The sequence below is a fragment of the Lygodium microphyllum genome, chromosome 14 (genome assembly GCF_053477565.2).
Source record: "Lygodium microphyllum isolate KBCC chromosome 14, Lygodium_microphyllum_v1.1.10, whole genome shotgun sequence".
NCBI classification, from domain to species: domain Eukaryota; kingdom Viridiplantae; phylum Streptophyta; class Polypodiopsida; order Schizaeales; family Lygodiaceae; genus Lygodium; species Lygodium microphyllum.
The window spans coordinates 61,314,247-61,339,450 of record NC_141148.1 but is presented as its reverse complement, the minus strand read 5'-3'; the positions used below and the strand labels follow the sequence as shown (position 1 = coordinate 61,339,450).

Sequence of the window (25,204 nt, the reverse complement as noted above, 5' to 3'; positions counted from 1 at the left end):
TAGCATGTTTGCAATTTAAAATCAGAAAACATAGTTTTGAAAGACTCACTTGCCAAGGTGCTTATGTGCTTGGCAGAACTAGAGGGAAAGTTGGCAATAAAGGTGGCTACAGCTTACAAAAAGATTGAAGGTGAAGTCAAGCAAATGAAAATCAAAGTGAAGAGGAGGTAGAAAAGGAAATCGAAATGAGGAGATAGATAAGCACGGTATGACAAACACTATTGAATAGCTAATAAAGATATATTCAAAAGAAGATCGTATTCCATGCATGTTTAGGGGCCTCCCAAAGCATGACCATGTGAATCACAAAGATAAACGCACCCAAAAAAGAGTGAAAATGGGAAGTTCCATGAGGCAACAAAGCCATCATATCCAAAAAGCCTAAGCACTAAGTTGCTTTAGGATATATTTAGTAACTTTTACAACTTTAGCAATTGTATTTTCTTTTGTGCCTATAGCACCAAGAAGTGGATTTCTTTTTGTGCCAATGGCACTCCAAAGTGGAATGCAACTAAAAACTTAATGTGTGTCAATTTATCCTATATGCCTTTGAGGCATCCAAAGGATGTTCATACCCCTCCTCTCTTCTCTCTCTCTTTAGCCCAAGATCCAAGCCTATGGGAGGAATACCTATGTCAATGAGCTTATAACTTGGAAGTAAAACATATGGCTTTGAAAAACTTGCTTTCCAAGGTGCACACATGCTTGGCTCAACTAAAGAAGTTGTCTATGCAAATGACTACAACTAATAAGAGGCTTAAATTACAAGTAATGAAGCTATACTACAAAAGACGATTGAATCTCATGCACGACTAAGACTTCTTGATGGTTGACACAAAGAAACATAAGAGGAACTAGAGGATGAAGGCTACCGCTAATGTTAGAGACATTCAAATCCAAGTTTCAAGCGGCGACACCAAAAACAAGTAAATAATCAAGTAACCTTGGAGCTTGGAGATGTACAAGATAAAATTGAAGCACTATTAAATAATCAAATTTTTTCAAGGAAACCCAACTATAGATCATACATGAGCTCACACCAACACAACTCAAAGCATGATCAAGTGAGATTGCCAAGATGGAGACAAGTAGAAAAGAGGGGAAATGGGCAATTTATCAAGGTGGCAAAGCTATTATACAAGAGTTCAAAAAAATGAAGCATTAGACTACTATAGGATCATTAACTTACATAGTAACCCTGGTAATCTTGGTAGTTAAGTTTGTCTCATCCTATGCGCCTTCGAGGTGTCTTGGAGGATGTTAATCTCTCTCTCTCTCTCTCATATTCATGTAATAATGCACCATCGTGCATGAGTGAGGTCAAAGATGCTCAAAATGCCAGAGTCGACCCACATGCTACATGCTGAGATAAAGCCAAAATGTTGGGACAATGGTTCACCCATATGCTTAATATCAATGGAAAATTTTGCAATATATTACATGCCCAAGCACGAATCCTTGTAGTGGTACCTTAGAGTTAAGAAAGACATGCCTCATAATGAAGTATCCTATGGATCAGTAAGGCTTACATGTTAACATCTGCTACCCATGGTAATTTTCTCACACATACCATGACAGCTAGAAATGTCATGAAGATCATCTGTAAAGTGGAGTTTGTACTCAATGTGACATACCATGACAGCTAGAAATGTCATGAAGATCATCTGTAAAGTGGAGTTTGTACTCAATGTGACATACCAGCTTCGTCCATGAGACCCTTTCGAGTTGAATAAAGGAGCCAAGGAAGCATCCTAGATCTCTGCAGTATGCCATATTCACACACTAGCATGCATCCACAGAGTGCTCCATTGTACAAGAATTTCAATATTTAGACCAACTGATGGATGGTTAGTTGTTATGAAAATCCTGTTCAATTAGTTGTAAATATACTTATGATCAATGTGGCATATCAGCTTCATGCACGAGAGGACAAGAGAGCATACTAAATCTCTGCAATATGTGATACTCTTGTATTGATGTGTAATTACATTGTACAAAGCCTCTTAATTTTTAGGCCAACTGATAGATGTGTATTTAAAAATTGGGTTGAATTCTCTATTGCACAACTATGCAACTCCTGAATAGAAAATGCTACAGTTTCCACATACTAACGAGGTTCGATAGTGTTTTCTTGGAAGGCCTTAACATCACTTGTAGCATCTGTGTTGGCAGATACATGGGAATGGGATTCATGAGTTTTTCCCTTGGAAGGAGGAATATGAAAAGGTGCCATATGTTCAGGAGGAGGGGTCAATATTGAAAGAATGACCTCCAGAGTGCTTGCAACAGCCTGCATGAACAAACAATTACAGACTGACCAAACAAGAGTAGTGATTTGATTAGAGGAAATCCAAACTTGGCTGTATTTCCAACTCAACAAATGTACAGATGTTGCACATTGGTATACGAGTGCAGTAATAAATCTATTCACAAAAGCTATCTACAGTGGTTTTAAACTAACTACACCTCCAGGTTCTTCAATTTACTTACCTGCATTGTTGGCCTCTGTGCCCTTTCAAATGATGTGCATTTCACAGCTAACTGGGCCACTTGCATATAAGCATCTGCAGGATAATTTGGACCTAGTCGTGGATCAATTATTGCCTGAATGCCCTTTCTTTGAAGCTTTGGTCTTACCTGGGTCATTTGAATTCCCAAACACAAGCAAACATTGTTTTTAGTATATTGTACAAAAGAGTGCCTAACAAAAGAGAGATTGTGTCCCAAACACCAGTATGTACCATCTGTAGTATATTAAGGGAAGAAGAGGTTTTACAAGTTGACACAATTCTTTTGTCTGCAGATAGTTTATCATTTCCATCCAACTTCTATGTTTGATGACCAATGAGTTGACTTACATATTATTTTCGTGATTAATAACTAGGAGTTTCAAAGCAATGTATTGATCCCATCAAACCTTTCTACTAGCTTCATACAAGATACCACAAATAGGCTAGCAAACACCATGCAGATTTTAGACCACATGCAGAAATGCTGATCAGCAGTCAAAATGCAGCCAGCCAAACCCCCAGGCTGACTGCAAACTGCAATGATATGACTGCTGGACAGCAGGGAGCTGTGGCTGATGAGACCATAAAGGAGTTGGGACATGTGAACAGCAGTCACAAATTGGTTTATAGACTCACTCGTCCAAAACCTCAGACTTCTGCACTTACCTACATTGGCATACAGGCATTTACATATGGGATACATGTCACTCATATTCCTAATACCTTGTACAAATTAGGAGTACTCTTAAAGACTAATGTTCTAGATAACAAGTTGATAAGGCTTTAGATCCCCATTCAAATTAGAGTGTAATTAAGCCTAACTCTTAAGTTCTCTATGTGGCCTATGAGGACTGCCAAAGTGCCTGCTTGGTGGCACACTACAATTGCTCTGATTGTATCCAATCTGGCAAGATCTGTGAGAACATTTGGCATTTTTACATGTCAGACATGTCCACATAGTCCAAGTGCCTGTGGGTGCGTGTCCATGAAGCAATCACTAGGAAACCACAACAATATGCTGAAAATTGCCCTGATGTCTACCACAATCCTGTCACTCGAACCTTCAAGCAAGAATTAAGTTCAAGTATCCTCAACCCACAGATCAGTGTCAAAACTAGATAAGTAAACTACCTATACACCAAGAAGTGTGCACATTAAAGCTTGTGTATAACAGTGAATCTTAACCCTGATCATCCCACTAGGTCCTAGGGGTGAAGCTGCCACACGAAACACAGCCTGAACCAGCTCCACTGTGAAGCTTGGACTAAACACAAATATGAGATACCTTCCTTCATACATAATACTCTTTTCTTTCCTTCTGAGGTAGAAATTTCAAGCCTGAGTGTTTATCAAAGCCTTGGAATCTGTGTGAGTATTTGTGGACCGTGGTGCACAATGAAATATTTTGCTTTTAAGGATTTTAGCTGACCACCTTTTGAGTGAATTACTTTTGTGAGCCTTGCTGTGTATTATGAGGCCTTGCAGTGTGTTACTTTTGGGAGTAGTAGCTGTGTATTATAAGGCCTTGCTTCCAACATAATGTGTGGATTGAATCCAGTGGCTGCACTTTTAAGATCCAAACATGAACCACAATCAACAATGATGATCTACCATTGATGATAATTTCATGAAACTTGTGCATTTCAATCAAGCAGTACTTGTTTAACATTGTTGCACAGCATTCTACATATATTCGTACATATGGACTGCTAGTAAAGGCAAATTTTTATTTTCATACCCATCCCACAAGGTTGTAATCCTCAAATCGCCTGTTGTCAATGGCAAGTTGACCGGTCAGCAACTCAAGAAGAACAACACCGTATCCATAGACATCACTGGCAGTGGTCAACTGGCGTCTTAAAAAATACTCTGGATCCAGGTACCTGAGGCAAAAATTTTCACAAAGTCTATTGAGAAGTTATATCAACGACTGTCAGAATAACTTCAACAAACTCTGCACTTACAAAAGAGTACTCAATGTAAATTACTAACGCCTCTGCTAGGGTCTAAATACCCTCACACCAAGAGGCCCCCAACTGTGGATATAATCCAGATTTATTCAATCATAAAAGTAAAACCACTTCAAACTGAGAGCCTTAAATACAATTACCCCCAAGTAGAGCAGGTAATTCAGATTGTACAATCATCAAAGCAAAAGTACTTCAAACTGAGAGGCTTAAATACACTTATCCCCAAGTAGAGCAGATAATTCAGATTGTACAATCACAAAAGAAAAAACCAGATATTCTATGTAATGACATCTCCTGTGTTGATCATAACTGAAGCTCAGTAAAAATATATTTCACTACATTGACAAACAACTTGAAAGATTCTTCTTGCTTCTGTCAAAGTGGAGAGTGAAAGGAGGACAAACACATTGTTGATGCTATGGACAATCCAATGTGAACATGCAGTAAAAAAATGGATGGAAACAACTTTTCATCAGACTTTATTTGGCTAGCCACTCACTTTACATATTTCAAACTCATGTATCATAAAAATCCAGGAAGTACTTACCCTGCAGTACCTGCTGGTCTTGTTGAGACATGAGTATCCATTTCTGGATTGACTTTGGAAATACCAAAATCAGAAACTTTAGCAATCATATGGTCATCAAGCAAAATATTACTGGGTTTCACATCTCTGTGAATAACAGGGGGATCCTGCAATACAGCCAACTACAGTTTTAGGCCTCTGATGAAGACAGTCATTTCCAAGATATTATCTGCATTCCAACTTACTGCAAAAGTGTGTAAATAGTCCAGGGCCTGAGCAACAGCAAGTGCGATTTCAAGCCGCCTATACCAATTCAACGTCGCTGCATGCTGGTCTGTTTTGATCAGAGGTACCCAAAGCATCAAAACTAGCATAATATTACTGTCTGTGGACATTATCAAGATAGTATCAACCTCAGAGTGACATAGAAATTTTAACTTATCCTACCCACACTTACCACCAAAAAGGTGGTGATGCAAATTTCCATTCTTCATATACTCATATACAAGGATCTGGAAAATTATCAAACTGAGTTTAAAACAACCATGTATTTTGATTGAAATTCTAAACTCAAATGTGAAGATCTATTCTCTCGTTTTGAGAGTTGCAGTTATTCTTAATTCTTTTTTACCGGTGAGAATGATGCATGTTTTTTTCCCTTTCATTAGAAATAACTGATCTTCTGTCGGAATCACAGAGAGAGCATCACTTAAGCAAGCTTACATTTTATAAGAAGAAATCAAACTCAAAGCAAACCTGTTCATCTTTGTCATTGCAGAAGCCCTCCAATTGTACAAGGTGACGATGATGAAGACGGCTGAGCAAAGCAATCTCATTTCTGAACTCTCTTGTTCCTTGAAAACTCAAATCAGAAGCTCGCTTGATAGCAACAGATTTCCCATCGTCTAGCTGTGCCCGATAGACCTTACCAAAACCTCCTTCACCTATTTCATACTCCTTGCTGAAAGACTTCGTAGATTTCATTATCTCTCTGTAAGTAAATCTTCGTACCCCTGGTGGAACTTCCCAATCTTCATCATCTATGTCTGAAAAGGGAACCCCCTCACCCAACAAATCTATATCAGATCTGTCAAAATAAACCTTTCACCACATGTTTTCATCCGTCATGGACTCACCAAATTATTGAGCTCTTAAGCTGGATGCTGATCACATACCTCTTTTTCTATGGCCCCTCAAGTTCGAAGTGTATCGAGTCTTGCACCACCATGTTAGAGCCAATGCACTGCATAGCCCTACCACTCCAATTACAATGCCAATAATGGCAGCTACTGGAAACCCTGAACTTTTCTTCTCCACTAAAGCACAAAGCAAAAGAAGAGATGCTGAACAAGTGGTACCAAAATATATTATACAAAATATGTGTTCCCAAAAAACTGATGAATGCTCATTGAATGCTGAAAATCAAGAACCCATTTAGTCTTTGCAATGAATCACATCCATAAGGATGCAAGTGTGACCTCTTGGTATGAGGTGTACTAGATGCAAATGTTTGTTTTATTCACTTGAGTGACCAGATTTAGACACCAGACAACATTCAGATCATTTACACACATATGAGAGAAATATCTTATTAAGTGATGGAACATGCAACACATTCGAAAAATCAGACCCATGGAAGCATTTCTAACATGTAGAAGACATTTTGCAAATTTGAATGGCAGCATTGGCTTCCAGAAACTTTTTTGTGGATATATCTTTGATTGCAGCATTATGCATGTGAATGGATCTGATTGTAGCATAGAAGTGGATGATGGAGCTTATGAAAAAGCACATAAGTTGTAAGCATTTGAGATTACCTACAGTGTTGCTTCAAAGATTCTTCCAAGGCGTAGATCCATGCCCTTCACAAGCTTTCTTACTTCAAAGTAGTTTTATTGAAAGCTTTCTTCACAGAAGCTTCCTTGGCAGTATAGTACGGGGGAATTTCATAAACGGGGGAAACGGAAATGGGAAAAACCGCAATTTCAGAGTTTTGGCCAAATTTCGAAAATGGGGAAATGGCATTTCAGATTGTACACTAAAATAAATATGGTATTATGTGGGTATGTAAATATATCAATGCCTACAACAATATGTACCCAAATTTCATACAAAACTTTGAGTCTTCATGTCATATGATTGAAATCATAATTCATTACACATATCACAACTCAGAGTGAAGATTCAAGAGTCAAGACTCAATGGTTGAAACTTAAGACAGCATAACACAATTAAGACTCAATTTTCAAAACTTATGGCAACAAAATGAATTATAATTTATGACTCATGATTCATCTATGATTTGAAAAGCAATGAAGATTGACATCAAGAACTGTGGAGACTATCAACTAACATCAAGAATAGCAGAACAAGAATCAAGATGCATAATAAGTGAAATCAAGATACAGTGATACATGTAACTATGACATGTGAATAATCTGTCAAAACTCCAAATTCCAGTGACTACTGAGCATTGTGTACTAGTCTCTAGACTCTAGCAAGTACTAAGTAATAAGTATTAACATCAATGAGCGACTGGCAATTGCAATCTGCAATGCTAAATTGACTCTTATATATCATGAGTCATGACTCATCTGGGCTCCAAGTATCCATGCACCATCTCCTCATTCGACTCCAAGGACCCTAATCGAGAAGTTGATGAAGCAGCCTTAGCCTCAGCCTCAAACTCTGGCTCTGACTCTACCTGTGATGCACAACCACGTATGACCCTAGCTCTAGTGGCTCTAGCCCTCCTTTGTGCATGAGTTTCATGCACCGGTGGCGATAGCTCCTCATAGAGCATGGAATAGATTTTCCGCTCTTCCTGTGGTATCTCTACGGTGTCACGCACCTTCTCTATATCAATCTTGTCAACATTCACCTCTAAAGGTGAACAAGACAAAGATATGAGAGAAGATTCAACATGTTCAATATTCATACATATCACAATTTGCAATCCAACTTCCAAGCAATGTCAAGTATCAAGGTTAAAAAGTTAATTATACATAATACTAATCATTACTAATTTACCTGTGAAGGCTTAGGGGACACAGCAGTCCTCTTAAGAAGCTATAGGTTGCAATCAATTCCTCTCAGCAAGCCCTGAACTACACTTACGAGAGGACACGAATGGCAATGCGTTTCTATTCAAATTTAAAATATTAAGATTAAGTAATTGGCAATTGCTAATAGACAAGCCACAAAATCAACATTTAAGTGGGTAATAGATTATAGAACTTGTTACCTAGGTTGCATAATGCATAAGATTATTCTCTCGAAGCCGGTCAAAATGAAGATAATAATTACGGAATGCCAACAAATTATTCTCTACTCTCCTCATCATATCTATATCATCCCCTATGAGGTGCCTCGTGTACTCCATGAAGCCCTCCTCTAACTCCTTGCTAGTGTATTGCTCCTCACTGCGCCAAAGGGAATGCAAGATATATGTGACAGCATGGATCGGTTTATGGAACCAATCCCATCGTGCATTTCACACTGCACGAATCTCATTAACCCTTGAGAGCAAAAGATGATGAATCATAAATAAAACAAATTAAAAACTTAAAAATTGAAATAATAATCAATCATCAATGAGTCCTTAACACTAAATAATTGCATATGCAAAAGTTAAACAAGAGCTTATTTATCTTAGGACAAAAAGCCGTTGTGAAGCAAGGCCTCGTCAATTTTATCCATATACTCATATAGAAGGTCCAAAGTACTCCCCTCCATATTAGTGATACGCAATACAATGTAAATAGGAGTAAGACTTTTCACCAATGCCTCTGTCTCAACCCACCAACTCTCATTTAAAATATTGCACCTAAAAGCAAGAGCCTTTGGAGACTCTCTCTCACTCCTCCATGTGAGTTATTCAGACTCTCTCACTACATATGAGTCATTCCTAGTATTCAATGGTCCGTATCGGACCCGTATTAACCTCTCTAATACAATAAACATATAAGCAAATCTAGTATACGCAGTCTCTCTTGGGTAAATTTTGTTTTCTATCAAAGGTATGTTCTTATAAAGAGACCTTAACAAAAATCATCACCCCAAAATAAGAAATGATAAAGTAACCATGGGCCCTCACTATCTGCTTTTGAGCTGCTGCGCACATGAGGAAGAATCCCTTGCTCACAGTGTGGGAAAAAGGTACTTGTCAATTGCCTATTTTCACAAGCACATGTACATGGAAGTCCAGCTACCATGGCAGCAACACACACAAAAAAGCCAGACTAGTTTATCAAGCGAATGATGCACATAGGCACGGTTCACTGTGGTTGATATGAGGAACACAAGGTCTCCCCATGGTTCTCAGTAACAAGAAAGTCCAACACAAGATCCCTGTCCCAGATTTTCCCATGGTCCTGAGAAAAGCATCTCACCCATTTGCCCCTTCTTGTACAATGTAAATAATCTCTGTTCATATGCTGGTGAATCTCAAAAGTAGAAATATGCTGCTGGTCTATAGCCTCGCTATGTCTTACTATGTGTATGTGCCTACCAAGCAATCATATTTCCAATGATCTCCCATCTATAACAATGTCCTGTGATCCTCTCCACCTTTTAAAAGGTGAGGAGGGATGCCTCTGAGCTGCTGTCTAAATAACTCATAGAGGAAAGAGACAATTGTGCAAAAAATGAAAGTTGCAAATGATGCTTAACCACTTCCTTTTTTTGTGAGGTTTTTCCCTTCCCTTTATTAAACAGTAGCTCCATAGAGGAGACAAAATTAGCTCTCCTCCTTTTAGCCAGACATAGGAGAAGAAAAGAGAACTTACAGGCTCTGAAATAGTCTGAGCAGCTTAGACCACTGCACTTTTGACTGTGAGAACGAGGATCTGAATTAAAGCAATTCCCCGACCATCTAAAATGCAAGTCAGAAGACAACAAGTGCCAAAATATTAGAATTCATTTCAAAATTTTCAATTAAGTGTGAAAACCCAAGAAGGAAAAAATAGAAAGTGCTCAATCAACAATAACCTCAGATGAAGAAACCTAAAATTGCAACTCGTCCCTAGAGCAGTGAGCCATTCATTCAACACAGTTTCTTTTCAACAGCATCCCAGATCTAAAATATTTTTCAGGGATCATTACATGAGAGAAAATTTTGTCCCAAAAAAGCTTACAAAACGGAAATGAGAGGGAGGTCCTAAGTACTAAAGCCTTAACTTTCTTATGCCATTGGTCCCATGAAAACTGTGGCACCATCCATACATGTTTCTTGAACTCCCGAGTCCTGAGTGCTTAGGCAAAGAGAGCCAGCACTTGCTTTTACAGTAAAAATGTGGCTAACAGTTCAAAAGAAAAAACAGGGACTCTACAGCAGCATTGGAGAAAAAAATAGAAAGGGGTATCCAAAAACTATACAGTAGGTGCCATTCATGGTGGTCTAGGCTGGATGGCAACGTGAGGCGAAGCAGTAGTATACATCCAAACAGTAGATCTCACCATGCAAATGTAAGTTGTTTGTACAATGCTTCATTTTGGTCGCAAGATCTCAATATTAGCAAACCTACAAGGAATGCTGGCTGATTTTAATCACTTTCAGCATGGCTTTTCATAGAAAAGAAGCAACCAACAGATGACTGTAATCTCTGCTTTCGTACAAGCACTCAGTTGAGCAACTATTCACCAGGGTTAAGTATCTATTCTACTCTTAACTTTTAGAGTTTGTGCAAAGTCTAGTTTTCCACTAATAATCATCTCTTCATTAGTCCCACTGCAACTCTCCAAACACAACTTACGTTGATGAGTTGAAGGAGCTCGGACTTGGTCCTGTTAAGTAGTTGCATGTAAAGTCCCTGCAAACACCATACCTATGAATTGAGTTTCAACCTTCAAATATCACACATTTGAAACAGAGTTCTAGTTTTCAAGACTTCTTACAGCAGCCTTGGCAAGTTTTCCTTGGATTTCACAAGAAAGATTGGCAAACAAATCAATCAGATTGACATTAACTGTGAACTTTTTGCTAGTTTACTAGTGTTTGAAAGGGCATCTCAGCACTAGCTGCATTTCAAGCTTTGACTAACTTGAATCTCTATCCTCCATGATAGATCCAGTTTTAGTACTATTTCAATAAATTGTTTTCTTGAGATGGCTTTTCCAATGAAGAAAGGTCTCATTTTACCAATGTGCCATGGACCACATTTGATGACCTTATTAAAGACTTCAAACACCTCAACATTTTTACTGTCTGCGCTTTTATTTTGTGCATTTAAAAGCTTCAATATGAAAGCAATCAGCATTCGCCCTTACTATTTTATACAGAAACTAGACACTTAACAGTACTTGTCAACCAAGACTCTTTAAGACAATACTGGATGGCAATGTTGTACATTGGCCTTTTTCATTGACAAAGCTTTAAATTTTCAGTGATGGACAACTTTCTTTCAGAGCTGCTAGCCACCCACCAACCCCCTTGCAACAGTGCAAGCGTCAAATCGTTGCCACATAACTAAGTCAACTTCCCTGTGCAAGAAGTATCAGTGGTTATGTTCTATAAGAGTGCAAGCTCCCCTGCATGCTGCCTTGAACAATCTCAAGTTTACAAGCACTCCAAAAGTATCAATAGTTATGTTCCATAAGAGTGCAAGCTCCCCTGCGTGCTGCCTTGAACAATCTCAAGTTTACAAGCACTCCAAAAGCTTGAAAAACTGACATGCATTCACACATCCACCTTTGCAGGACCATGCATAATTGCTGTAGAGGACCAACTATAGTGTCAGAAAGTAACTTATAGGCAATCAGGCTATCAAAATGTTGGCTGAAAAACCAACCCAGAGACACACTCAGCTGCAGTAAAAATGAGATTTTGATCGAAAAGCAAGCCTATCTTTCAAAATGAAAAAATATGAAGACTTGAATTAATTTTCAGGAAATCGAAGGATTACTTACACAGATGCATTCCTTTGCTGAAGTTCTCCCACCCAAACAGGAATAGGACCAGTCAATTCATTTTCTTTCATTTTTCTGTAAACGTCAGGAAAGCAAAATGAACCACTTAAACTTGAAAACCAAAACACATAATTTAGATTATAGCAACATAAACAATTGCACATACAACTGTTGCAAACTTTTCATGTTTTGCCAGCTCTCTGGAATTCTTCCAGTCAATTCGTTCTCATAAAGATGCCTGCAGTGCAAAGAAACTTATCAGGTGCACAATTAATTACAGGCAGGGAGTACAAAAGGGCAAGAACTGAAAGAGAAAAGAGAAGGCCAACAGGAGGGTGCTGAGTGGCTAGCCCAGGCCGGCGGGGCTGCTGTTTTGTGGTTTTGTTCCTAAGGAACAACTTCTAAACTTAAAACATTTTGATAGTCCCAGCATTTTCAGGCTTCTCAAACATATCCAAAATTACATGTTGCATTTCAAAGAGAGTGTTGTTAGAGATTGTAGCGGACATGAGTCTGGGGCACGACTAATTGACCATCGTACTGAAGAGATGCCATCACTTAGCATCATGCTTAACAATTTCCAGTCTACTTTTTGTTAGTGGTTGTGAGCCCTACACAGAGTCAGTGAGGGACATTAGGAGCTCTGTCTAAGTCCAACTATTTTGGTCATTTTGTCCTTTGTCCCTGGTTTTGGGAACCGTCCATCTTTTTGGCCCAAAATGCTGTCCTAGATTTAGGCCAGTCTTGCCTATTTAAAGGCCTCACCTGCAAGTTTGTCAACATCACTTCAGTCATTGATGACTTCTATCTCCTGCCTTCTCTCTCCCAGCGCCCTCACTGCAGCTACACCCTCCTATAGCACATCCAGGGGCTGACTCTTGTATCAGCTTCCTTTCAGTATCCAGCCCAATTTCTCTTCCTGGCTTCCTTGTTCTATTCTTGCTTGTCCACATCCTCTTCCACTGCCACTCTCACAGGGTATCATTGCCATACTCATACCAATCTCCCTGCACCCCCTGAAGCCAGCCTTCTCCTCTCATCGCCAAAGCTGTGTTTCCATCTGCAGCCTCTGACTGCCCTATTCCAGCCCATCTTAGTGGAACCAAGCTCTCCCTGCATGGTGTGGGGCCGAGTATCCTGTGTCAAAGCATCCCAAGATGGCCACGAAATTTTTCACCCCTGAAGCATTGCATTTCAACATGAAATGTTATGCCTCTAGGTAGGTCCTAAGCGAAAAAATAGGTGAAACAACTATTCATAAGAGAGAGTTTTTACAAACAATGAGCTATGATGTACAGCTTACATCCAGTTCCATCACTGTTTATCTGGAAACACACTGAACTGCTTAGCATACACATATTACACCACGTAAAATCCTTTCATGCCAGCAAATGATGGCTTTTTGGGTGCATGCGTGTACACAAGATGAGTTAGTTGCATGTCACTAATGTAGACCTAGCTTTCTGGTTTTAATCAAGGGTGAAGAGTGCATACAATCTTTGCAATTTTGTGAAGTTTTGACCCCATTCTGATGGAAGAATTCCCTTAAGATAACAATTGTGCAAGTTCCTGCCATAATTCACATTGCAACCAGTCAGTAGCTGCAAAACAGAGAAATTTTTCCCTAGCTATAAATATCACGCATTTATGAATGTGTGCCTGTTACAGAATCTATCTACAATCACAACAAAAAGCTGGCTATTATTCCCAAAACTAATTCTAACAGCCTCAACTAACCTAACAGCAGATTGAAATAGTTACAAAAGGTTTGTTCACATTTAATTGAATAAGTCTATCCATAGTGATACGTCACGTTAGACAGAGCTGAAATTTTCCATCCATATAAAGCACAACTGGTCAATGACTAAAAGCAAATCGTTTGCTAAGTCCTAAGCTGTACTTACAGATATGTTAGGTTGACCCATACACCCCAATCAGGTGGTAAGGTGGTACTGAGAGCGTTGCCCCAAGCTGTCCTGTAAAAGAAAATAAATGCAGTCAGTCAAACTAACAACAGCTACCTCTTTTTGAGAAAAGATTTTAGTGCAGTTGCCTATCAGTGTATCAGAGTTTTGGACAAGAGACTGGGAGTAGCAACACTATGAAAGAAAACACTCAAGTACATGACCCTAGGAAAACAAAAGCTTAGTGAATATGTAACTCCATGATAGAGTTTAGTAATAGAAGCTTACAATACACTCATGTGAGGAAGAGATGATAGACTCTTTGGCAGTGAAGTCAACGAGTTGTTGCCCATCCACCTATGAAAGCAAAAAAGGCAGCAGGCAAATGTTAGCCAAAGATAACTAATCACACAATATTTTGAGGGTTGAATCAGTGGTCATGTAACTTCTTTGGGAGCTAATGTGAAAACCTTCGGCTTGAAAAGTGAAGGTTCTCATTGATACTCTTGTATATTTTGGGCATTCTTATAACTAACATAGTTTTAGATAAAATTCCATTATAATTTCCACATTGTGAATTACGACAGCATAATGAGCTTCTGCGGGGGAGGGACTGCACGCCTAGCCCAGTGCGGTTGGGGGCAAGGGGCGGCAGGCTCATCATGGGGACAAGGGGCTCGCTAGGCATGCAGTGCCTCCTCCCTCGCTCACAAAAGCTCGTGATGTTGAACACTACAGAGAAAAACAAGGGAAACGAGCCCCTTTTCTCACAATGTGGGAAAATATAAAAAACTTCTTACTGTAAAGTGCAACCTCCTGCCCTCTTTAAATCTGTCAGTCATTCACCTGATACCAAGGGCTCTGTTTTTCACGACTGAATGGCACAAACACACTCTTATTTCAATTATTCTGTGAACACTGGATTGAATGAAACAAATACACTTCAATGTCAATCATCCATATGCACGGCACACTTATGTAGCAGTATATTGCAGAAAGACATAGCTTTGCTGTGATCATAAACATTCCCAATTCAGTAATAGGATAATTGGTTCTCTCAACCTGTTCCTCCGGATATGGAGCTTGTAGCCGGCATTTTCTATACACGAGGTTGGACATTGAATGTGAAATACAGGCATGCACTACCATACTGTTATCTGAGCGCAGTAACACCAGCAATGGATAGCTGATCATGTTGATGCACAGAGGCCAAGGAGAACTTGCTATGGGCAGAACTGTTCTTTCTGAGAGGTTTCCATTAAGCACCTTCAACCTACCCTCTGTGTCAAGAATCCCCTTCTCTCTGCCTATAGCCTATGAACTTTAGCCTACGAAGTGCTCTTCATAACGTTCGCTGTTAAAATCACGTTGGCAAGGAAAATTGCAAGGTGAACAACTTCTTATCAAGATCATTCGCTTGTTTCATACCTTGTTTCATACCTTCTTCCTTAAAAATTCAAGGAAAGACTCCTAACACACCTAAAACTTTCAAGCAAATACTCAAAAGCTAGGATAGAGTGGTTTCGCACATAAACTGTGACCATAGCCATGCGCATTTCACTCTTGACCTTCGCATAGAAAACTATACCCTTGCTGGGGAAAAGTTTCTACTTCATCACATAGTTTGTAGATTCTCGGCGTACTGGCAAACTATAGCATGTGCAAAAGGACTCATATATGCACAACATGCCTCCTCTCTCATACTCTTGCCAAAAAGATAGAACATAGTTAGAATAGTGCAATGATGGTGAAGCTTATTATGAGGGGCATTCTTCCAAGCAAGTAACCATGGAAGAAGTTATTGCTACAGAGATTTAAAACTGTCGTTCTTGCTATTGGACAATCATGGCATCCTACCATTCACTGGATATTTTAGCACATACGTTGTTGTTATGACCATTTATTATTTTACGGCTATGAAAATATGATATTATTTATTCATTCATTGAATGGATTCTCATTGATCTATTTGCCACATAATAGTGACTTGTCGCACAAGTGTGCCTACGTGTGACATTGGTCATATTATGCTTATTGGATAAATAGCAAGGAAATAATGTGTTTTGTATTTCTAGTGAAGCAAATTATTAGAGGGAGTTGCAAAGATGAAAATTATCACTAGAGCGAATTTGGATGCACAAGAATTATTATTATTATTGACGCTTACTATTGTACGGATTTATTGTGTGTGCATACGTGAATATATTTATTTATTGCTATTGTAACCTTTTTAATAAGGCTTAAGGGCAAGATAAATATTTTTATACTTCTAAATTTATTGCATAGGAGTTAGAGAAAACTACTAGCCAAAAGCATGTTGTTCGTGCAAGGATAGTAAAAGGCCCAAAAGTTTGCTTTTCATGATTTTTAAGCACAAATGCTAAGAAATGCAAATCCATAAATACATGCACAAATTTATTGTGTGCACATGCGTGAATATATCTATTTGTTATTATTTGTAAACTTTGCAATAAGTTCTAAGGGCAAGACGAGTATTTTTATAACACTAGATCTATGCATTAGAGAAAATTATTAACCAAAAGCATATTGTTCATGCAAGGAAAGAAAAAAGCCCCAAAGGATGCTCTTCATGGTTTTTGAGCACAAAAGCTAAGAAATATAAATCCATAAATACATGCATGAGGAATACATGAGGGAGATTGAATCCATTCTCTTGTTATGCACTCTTGTCTCTATTTTCTCTCTTGCTTAATTTTTGTCTATCTATTTTTTGTTAATAATTGGTTATTGTATAGTGAAGGAATATACAACATTTCTCCCAATGCTACATTTGTTCAAACTAGTCACCAGCTATGCCTTGATGCCATCGCAACTCTAGTGCTCTACTCACTACCATTAACCCAGTCACCAACCCGAAGTTGTTGTCAATAGAGTCTCTAGCATGCTGCCTTGATAGGTGTTGTCTCCATCTTCAACGTGCAACTCAATTGCCACCTCTTTACTACCATGTAGACTTGATTTCTTTTCGAACCAACAATCTGGTACTCACCCCTCTTTAGCATGATTAAAGTTTTTAATTTTTTAAGCATACTTCTAAGCTTTTCCCGAATGACCTATTGATCAAAGTAAAGGTGAAGACTATAAAATTATAACTCATAATATTATAAGACTTTATGTTCAATTTACAAGGCACATTTCAATTATGCTTTTGTTTCTAGAGCGCATGACGAGGCATATTACCATTAATAATCCTACCAACATACTTTATTATATGAAGTTAAAGATTTTCTTTGTAGCAAGATCTAGCCCCTCCAATCCAAGATTTCAAATTATCGTGGGCTCTAAAATGAACTATCAACATTTGACCCCAACAAAACTCCAAGATGGTGCATCAATACTCATGATCTTCTGACGACAACAAACAGAGCACCTCAAGCCACAAAGGAATGCGAGGAACTCCAAGTTTGAGATTCAATATACAAAAATTCTTTTGATCAAGATATGATTCAATATTGGAATAGTATAAGTAACTTTCTCACAATTTTTGTATTTAAAATACCTTATAGGGTAAAATATTAAAACAAATATTGGGAATGTACCTATTGAAAAAACATTATTAACTACATGCTAATTTGACTTTAGCGTAGTGAGTAAAAATAATATTAAATGTACTTATGACTTACTCCTTAGAATTTAAGAATGTTCGTCCATAATGGACAGAGAAAACAAAATAAGAAATCTTATTTAGAAATAACCTTGTAAAATTTTACCTTGGTGGAATCCTAGAATAAGCTAATTAAATGCATGAAAGGGATTTCACACTTAGATTAAAGTGAGAAATTGTAGGTTAAATTGCCATTTGAATCTAGAACCCTTAAAAGACAGATCCATAATCTTAATGCTATGTTTTTTTTTAAAAGGCGGGGGGGAGGAGTGGAGAGAGACTTAGGTTTGATAAGCTCCTAAGCTATTAAAAGTGTAAATTATCATAACATAGAAATCTAAATAAATTTTCCATGAACTTACATTCTATAAATCCAAATAAAACTTTAGTTGGTAAACGCTAACTATAAAGAGAACAAGATTCTTATTTCACTAAAAGTACAACCTTAGAATCTTTCAAGTCCAACATTAAGATAATTTATTAAAGCATTAAGTGTTGGCATTTTTTAAGTAATGTTAAGGTTTGGTGTATCTAAGTAGATAGTATGACCATTGTAATAGTAACTCTTACTTATAGAATCCCTTAGCTAGATTTGACACATGAGGCCATGTTTCAAGCAAATCCATGGTTGTCTTATTTTCATAGGTTATGAACAGATTCAACACAAAAGGGAGTACATAGGCATTCTGGATTTGCCCATGAGGTAGTGTTCTGAGAAAATCCATGGCTACCACATGATGCCATGTTTCGAGAAAATCCAAGGATATCTTGTTTTTGTAGGGTATGAACAAATTATGTGCAAGAGGTAGTACATAGGCATTCTAGATTTGCCACATGAGGCAATGTTCCTAAGAAAATCCATGGCTATCTTATTTTCACAAGGTATGAATAGATTTGGCACATGAGGTAGGCATTCTAGTTTTACTTTGTTGATGTTTGTTAGTAATAGATGCATGCATTAATTATTTCTTGGGTTTCTATGATGAACACCTTGACCTCTTGTTTGTACCAAGGATTTAGAGCTTGTCATTTGAGTTCAATTATTGCACACTCATATCTAATGTTCACGCGCAGTTTTTCTACTCTATTCTTTGTTTCCATATGTGGATCTTCATTTGTGTTACAATGCAATTTCTACTACCTAGTTACAATTGCCAATAAGCTTACTGGCCACATTAAAGGGTTTCCCTTGATGAGTAATCAAGCATTGGCCCAAGTTTGGTGGCACTAAATGCTTGGATTGAGAATTCTTGCCTTCTTCTAGGATTTTCTCCTATGATGAACACCCTTGACCTCTATTCTTTACCCAATGATGCAAAGTGTATAATTCGTTTTCAGTTATTACATACTCATATCTCATTTATGCTTGCATTTATTCTACTTTATTGTCTAGTTTTTGGATCAATCCTTCATGTTACACTTCAATTGATAGACTCTTGGTTACAATTGCTAGTGAGGCCTAGAAGCCACATTAAAGGGTTTATTTTTATGAATAATCAAGAATAAGACCAAGTATTGCCTAGTGTAAGATCAAGCTAGCTATTTGTAACCCTCTCTTGCCTTCTCCATCTTTAAGAAGTATTGGCTAAAGTCCAAGTGCATAGCTTTGTATTGGCAAGTTAAAGTTTCACCAAGATATTCTTGGAGTGGGCAAAATGAAGAAATTCCACTCACATGGCAAACATTTACCTTACTATATAAGTGTCCAAGAGTTCATGATTTGCTTGGCCTTCATTGGCCACTTGCCGAGGTTCCACTTTAAAAACCCCCATCAGATAATTGATTCTTTTGCTTGAGGGATTGTGCTCTATTATAGCCAAACTAATAAGAAAAAGAGTGTGTTGAAAAATTGGAAGATTTTATTCTATAAGGTTCCATCTTTTTTGCTATGGATAATCTCTTTGACTAGGATGAGGGATGTCAATGATTAAGTCAACCTAATCTAAAAAATTAACAATTTGGCTATTTTAAGGGCCCTTTAACCCTTTTAAATGTGCACATGGATCATCAAAACTAGGATTGAAAAAAACCATTGGAAGGCATGAAAGGAAGGAATTTTTCATTATACTTATGAAGGAACCAACTAAACTCACAAGCAAGAATGTGATCATCTTAGAAGCAAGAATACATTCAAAACACAATTCAAGAAATTTGTTTGTGTGTGATGACTAAGCCCTCAAAAAATGCACATGAATTAGGGGGAACACTACTAAGAAGGTGAAGAGCCATTAGAAGCCATGAAAGAAAGGAATTTAGGTAGTACTCATATAGAGGCATTGCTACCAGTAACAAGTATGTGATCCCCAAGCAAGGATGAGTGTCATCTCAAAGGCATGGATGAGATAATCTCTTGTATAAGCCTGCTTAAAGGGAATAAAATATCCAAGTTGCATCTGTATTGAAAGAATTAAATAGACAAGTTTACATTCATTAGAAGTAATTTGACATGTTGACAATCAATTTTGATAAATGCATAGTGCTGGTGTGCAAGGGAGGCATTTTGACATATAAATGAGTAGGCAAGGGAAGCATTTTTCCTTTTAAGCATGTTGGCATACAAATGTAGACGGAAGCATTTAGAAATGTCACATTCACTATCTAAACATTGAGAAAGTTTGTGAATGAGAAATGATGCTTACATTTGCTCGATTTGTTGTAATTGAGATATTTGCTCAGGAATAGCACCTGAGAAATGATTGTTGTCAATACGCCTGCAAAATATCAAAGTTTTTAATAGCCTTGTACATGTATTGAGCCTATATTCAAGGGATGTATCATACATAATGCGAAAGTAATTTTACTTAGAGAGAACAACATGCCAACTAGTAAGACTTTGAGCTAGTATGCTTTGAAGTCATAGTCTTTACTACAAAAGTACTTCAAGTGACAAATATTTACCTATTGATATAACATTTGGTTTCACATTTAAAGAAATCAAAGTAGGTAAGTTTAGTGAAACAACTTGATTTATCTTTTTGCTTGTGTGTACATAGAATATGTTTCTCTATTGAATGAGATAAATTATCTCTAGTGTCCATTCCTCATATCTGTAATACTACTAAGCAAATATTACAACATTTCTCATATTCTTAATTAGGGGAGAGATTGTGTTAGTGACTAAGAGCCCTAAGAAAGCTTTTAATATTGTATTAAGATAAACCTAAATTCTCACACGGTACCATAACAAGGAGCTAAGTGTATTTGACTCCACTTGTGGATGAAAGTTGGCTAGCATTGCCCATGCACATACAAAGAGGCATGTCTTTATTTAATATAAAGCCTATTTAGTCATGAAGGTGCACCTAAGCTAAGTGCCAACCCTTTGTTTTTACCAAAATGGAAATGTTTAATTAACAATATATGCCCTCATGGGGATATGAGCATGTACGTATCTTGTGTGTGTGTGTGTGTGTGTGTGCGTGTGCGTGTGCGTGTGCGTGTGCGTGTGCGTGTGCGTGTGCGTGTGTGCGCGTGCGCGTGTGTGCATGTGTGTGTGCACGTGTGTGCATGCGTGCGTGTGGGTGCGTGCGTGCGTGCGTGCATGCGTGTGTGCGCGCGTGCGCGCGTGTGACTAAGTTTATGATTCAAAGGAAGTTCTAGAGGAAAATTTAGCATATTATCTCCTTCTCGCCTTAGTTCTTTTTCTATTGAACTTCCTAGACCTATGAACTTAAATGCATGCATCTTGAGCAAGGTGCAACTACATGGTTAAGCGAGATATTGAAATAAGTTCATGATCCTACAAACCTAATGTGGTTCACTTGAAAGTTCAAATTTACACAAATTTTGAACATTTTCTCCATGTTTCATGATTTTTTATTGCATGTATCCATCCATGCACATAATGTAGAATTTCTATTTAGGATCTTACATTGAGATGAGTACCCTACCACTTGGGCAACTCAATCTTGGAACATTCAAATAGGTTTGCAAGATGAAACATGAGAGATTAAAAGTAAGTTGGTGAGGTCATGAAGTCCCAATATTCATAGTCCACTCTAAGGGAGAGTTGAAAGGCAAGTTTATATCTAGTTTATACCACAATTGTGACCATACAAAAAGTTCCTTAAAGATATTTTCATTTAGCAAGATAGAGAAATGCAAGGTTCTTATATTCTGTTCACATAAGAGGTTTAGGGTCTAGTTAAATGAAGGACTTATTCCTATATGAGCTACATTGAAGCCCCTATAAACAAAATACCTACTTATATTTACAAGGTAATTTATAGACCCCTAAAGGATTAAATGCCCTTTTTATTGAAGGATCTCTATATGCATACTTTTCACTCTTAGAATTAACCAACCCCTCTATAAAAGAATCCATACAAAGGCATCACTCATGTCTTTCTAGATCACAAAAGCTGAAAACATGTTTTATATTCACTTGTGTGACATGATATATTTAACAAAAGTAGCCACCTTAGGCCCTAACCCTTGAAGTTTTAATGTAGCACCCAAATTAATTGAATTTTGGAACATTTTATGATGGAGCATGGAGTTGTGTTTTAAAGGTTTCAAACTATAGGCCTCCTTCCTTTTTCTTATGTTATTTAAATGCAAAAACTTTTTATTTCTAGAGCAATCATTTCTTCAAGTATGTTGTCATGGCAAAAGGGAATAAAAACACTCACAAAATTTCACCTTATTCTCTTTGTTCATGAAATGTCTAGATCAATTTGTAAATATGCTTTTGAGTTAGACTCTAGGTAAGATCATCTTGAAATTATTCTACTAAGTTTTGGCAATGTATAATCGAGCTAAAGTGCAAAAAAAGGTGGTTCACAAACTAGGATATATTATGTGGCATGTTACTATAGATAGAGGAGAAATTGGGGAAAGGATGGCATGCACTCCTCATGTCTTCTTATCCTCTCTTTGTCCTACATATGACACTCAATTTGTGCTTCATTTAGATGAACTAATCATGCCACTATTGTCAATGTGCCTAATATAAAAGGTTTAACATTGCTAAAATTACAAAACGAGTTAACATGCATAAAAACTTTCTAGATGCTCTATATAAACATACAGTTCCACAAGATTTGTCATACTGACTATTGATGAAGGGAAAGTTTCAGCAAATGCATTCGAGCTCAAGTTCCTGCAAACATTGACACAACTTTATTACACCCTCCTCAGATCTATATGTCACATCATTAACCAGACATCCACTAAAGATAACAAATAATTTGATCATAAAGCTAGCTATTTTTGTTGAGTACCTTTTTATGGAAAGTATTTACATATGAATAAACTTCATTTTTCTTCTCAATGACCAAAAATCATTTTTCCAAATGTTTTGAATATGAAAGGACTTACATCCCATGCATTTGGATCAAATTGCTGAATGTTTTTGGAAGAGGACTCTTAATAGAATTATAAGAGATATCCAAGGAAGTCAAACTAGTAAGGAGCCCAATCTCTGGAGGCAGCACCCCTGCTAAATGAAAATTGGACATATTCCTGGGAGGTGGAAAGGGAAAGCAATAAATTGTTGTGAACTTCAAGTATGACATAAGGTAAAACATAACTATAGATAATTGCATGATATGTGGTTGTATTGTTCCTACAAGAGTCTAGCCATTTCTGTACTTTTTGGGACGGCCCACTCATTAAATAAAATTGAGTTGCCAAACATGACCAAAATAAGAAATGTGAATAACTTGTTTTTTTTTAATGTCTCTAATTTAGTGTTTTTGCTTGTGGATGATGAAATTAGGATCTAGAAGTGCTCCATTTAATTTAACAATGATGTTGAAGTTGCATAAGTAAGTGCTTCTTACAATTTAACAACCCTATTGTATCTATTGCAAGCAACTCCCAACCATGGAGATGTAGCATCACAAGCTAAGGTGCCATTCCAAGATGCAAGATTTGGGCTAGATGCTCCCACTGCTTCTTTGATATGTAGTAGAGCGGAGGCTGCAATTTATACAGTACCATTAGCACTCAAAACTTGGAACACATATTGCAAGGATTATATTGGAACAAATATTGCAAGATTTGTACTGTCAAAAAACATATATAATCAAACTACAACAATACAAAATTGCAATTTGTGCACTCAAAAATGCCTTTACATACAAAAAACAATAATGCCTTTACTTGAAGAGAATTAGTACAAGCTTGCTACTTGAACAAAAACTCTTTACTTTTCAACACAATTTAGCTCGATTATTCTTGATAAAAGAGATTGTCTACAAGAGTACATTGTGACTTTCACACACGGATTTTTTAATTAAAAAAAATGCAGGCACGATTCATGAATTGTCAAGGTTGCATGTAAAAGTTTTGCAAAGCTCTATATGCGAAGGGTGCTCTACATATTTCTTTATGTTAATCAAAAGTAGTTTCCAGCCTGCATGGTACGAAACCTAAACTATCTGAAACTAGAAAGCTATCAACAGACGAAGAAGAAGAGCCTAATTACTTGGTGGAAAGCAAGGATAAAGTGCCATTGCATATGACGTTATTGCAATAGCCAAACCGAAAGAGATTCGAACTCTTAATCATCAATAGGTGCTCTCCTTATTAAGCTATTGGTGTGGGTGGAATAACTCTCACACAAGATTAATAGACACGTGTATACTTATTGCACACTTATAAGTTATGGCCATATAACAAAGTAGAACTCCTTATTAGTCAAAGCGATATATGAAAAGAAACGATTGATGTGCAATAATTATTCCTTGTGGGAGACAAGATCGGGGTGAGATAGTGACGATGATGATTGATGGCCATACTACAAGTAAGAATCACTTAGTATAATAATCATTATAAAGGCGACATCAAAGCAAATGATTGGTGATGTGCAAGTGCCAACTTCCAAGAGATGAGTCAAGCATATCGAGATTGGAGCCATTATGTCTTTTAATGACCATAATGATTTAGTTAATTGACAATGGATTCGACCATGTTAAACTAAATGATGGTGGTGGCATTAATCCACCGACAAAGGTTGGTCTGAAATCTACATTGGTAGATCTGCGACGAAAACATCAGACGCTTAGGCTAACATAATTGATAGCAAAGGGAGAGAATTGTACCGTCGTCACTCTGCGCATGGCAAGCTTGCAGGGAAGCCGACAGTATGAGGAAGATGGCGAAGGGGTACGTGAATAGGGCGGCACGATAGTATGATGATCCATGATTTAGCAGGTGATGATCATGAGCAGCTGGTCTGCGGACGGCGGAGAAGGAGAAGGCCATACCAGCAGCAGCTGCCTTCCTCATGAGGCGGCGCAGTACTACGACTGTGGCTGCTTGATATCCTCCCCTCCTTCCTGTTTTTCTCCCACAGACACAGAGAGAGAGAGAGAGAGAGAGAGAGAGAGAGATTCATTTCTCCTTCCTGTTATTCTCCGAGAGAGAGGCGCAGACGTGCCCAAGTAGAGGAATGAGAGAGAGAGAGAGAGAGAGGAATACGAGGCGAGAGAGAGATGTCTTGACCAGCCCAGGACGTGGGCCCCGGCCCTCACCCCCTCCACACATCCCCTTCCTCAAAACATCACTGAATAAAGTCAACCGTCAACCCAAGATCTAAGTTCCGCACCCATCCCCAAAATCCATAAAATCTTTCAACTGGCAATGATGTTTCCAGCTTGCCTCCATATATGTCCCCAATCAAAGGCTCAAAAAATTATCAATTAAGGGCGAGAACCCTTAGCTCAAGTGGTTGGGGAATGGTGTAAGAAAGCAATAGTCACTGGTTCCATTCTCGTTTGTTGCCCTAAGACACCATGCATAATGTAATAAAAAAGTGA

The 25,204-nt window shown here is 37.8% G+C and overlaps 1 protein-coding gene across 3 annotated transcripts; it reads right to left on the bottom strand.

Moving 5' to 3' along the window:
- Positions 1–1,931: 1,931 nt before the first annotated feature.
- Positions 1,932–24,842, bottom strand: LOC148025646 (putative serine/threonine-protein kinase PBL23). Of its 3 annotated transcripts, XM_087692854.1 has the most exons (20): positions 24,488–24,842; positions 23,225–23,363; positions 22,761–22,904; positions 22,471–22,542; positions 20,081–20,152; positions 14,105–14,173; positions 13,817–13,888; positions 13,407–13,481; positions 12,079–12,150; positions 11,913–11,987; positions 10,760–10,816; positions 9,794–9,879; positions 6,182–6,322; positions 5,763–6,052; positions 5,464–5,518; positions 5,252–5,340; positions 5,028–5,173; positions 4,249–4,393; positions 2,491–2,637; positions 1,932–2,290 (listed from the first exon to the last, which is right to left on the bottom strand). In XM_087692854.1, exons 1-20 carry the CDS (start codon positions 24,672–24,674, stop codon positions 2,108–2,110), a joined length of 2,316 nt encoding a protein of 771 aa, XP_087548980.1. In that variant the 5' UTR covers positions 24,675–24,842; the 3' UTR covers positions 1,932–2,107. The 3 variants fall into 3 exon arrangements, with proteins under 3 accessions (XP_087548980.1, XP_087548981.1, XP_087548982.1); XM_087692855.1 differs by lacking the exon at positions 22,471–22,542 and having other exon boundaries at positions 1,933–2,290; positions 24,488–24,840; XM_087692856.1 differs by lacking the exons at positions 20,081–20,152; positions 22,471–22,542; positions 22,761–22,904; positions 23,225–23,363; positions 24,488–24,842 and adding an exon at positions 14,879–15,249 and having other exon boundaries at positions 1,933–2,290.
- Between the last annotated feature and the right edge of the window lie 362 nt (positions 24,843–25,204).

Excerpts from the sequence above, each read along its gene's own strand:
- LOC148025646 (XM_087692854.1), bottom strand. The coding sequence starts at position 24,674 with ATGAGGAAGGCAGCTGCTGCTGGTATGGCCTTCTCCTTCTCCGCCGTC. Across the intron at positions 6,053-6,181 it reads GAGGGGCCATAGAAAAAGAG|ACATAGATGATGAAGATTGG; the intron begins GTATGTGATCAG and ends TTCCCTTTTCAG. Across the intron at positions 5,519-5,762 it reads GCAATGACAAAGATGAACAG|ATCCTTGTATATGAGTATAT; the intron begins GTTTGCTTTGAG and ends ATAATTTTCCAG.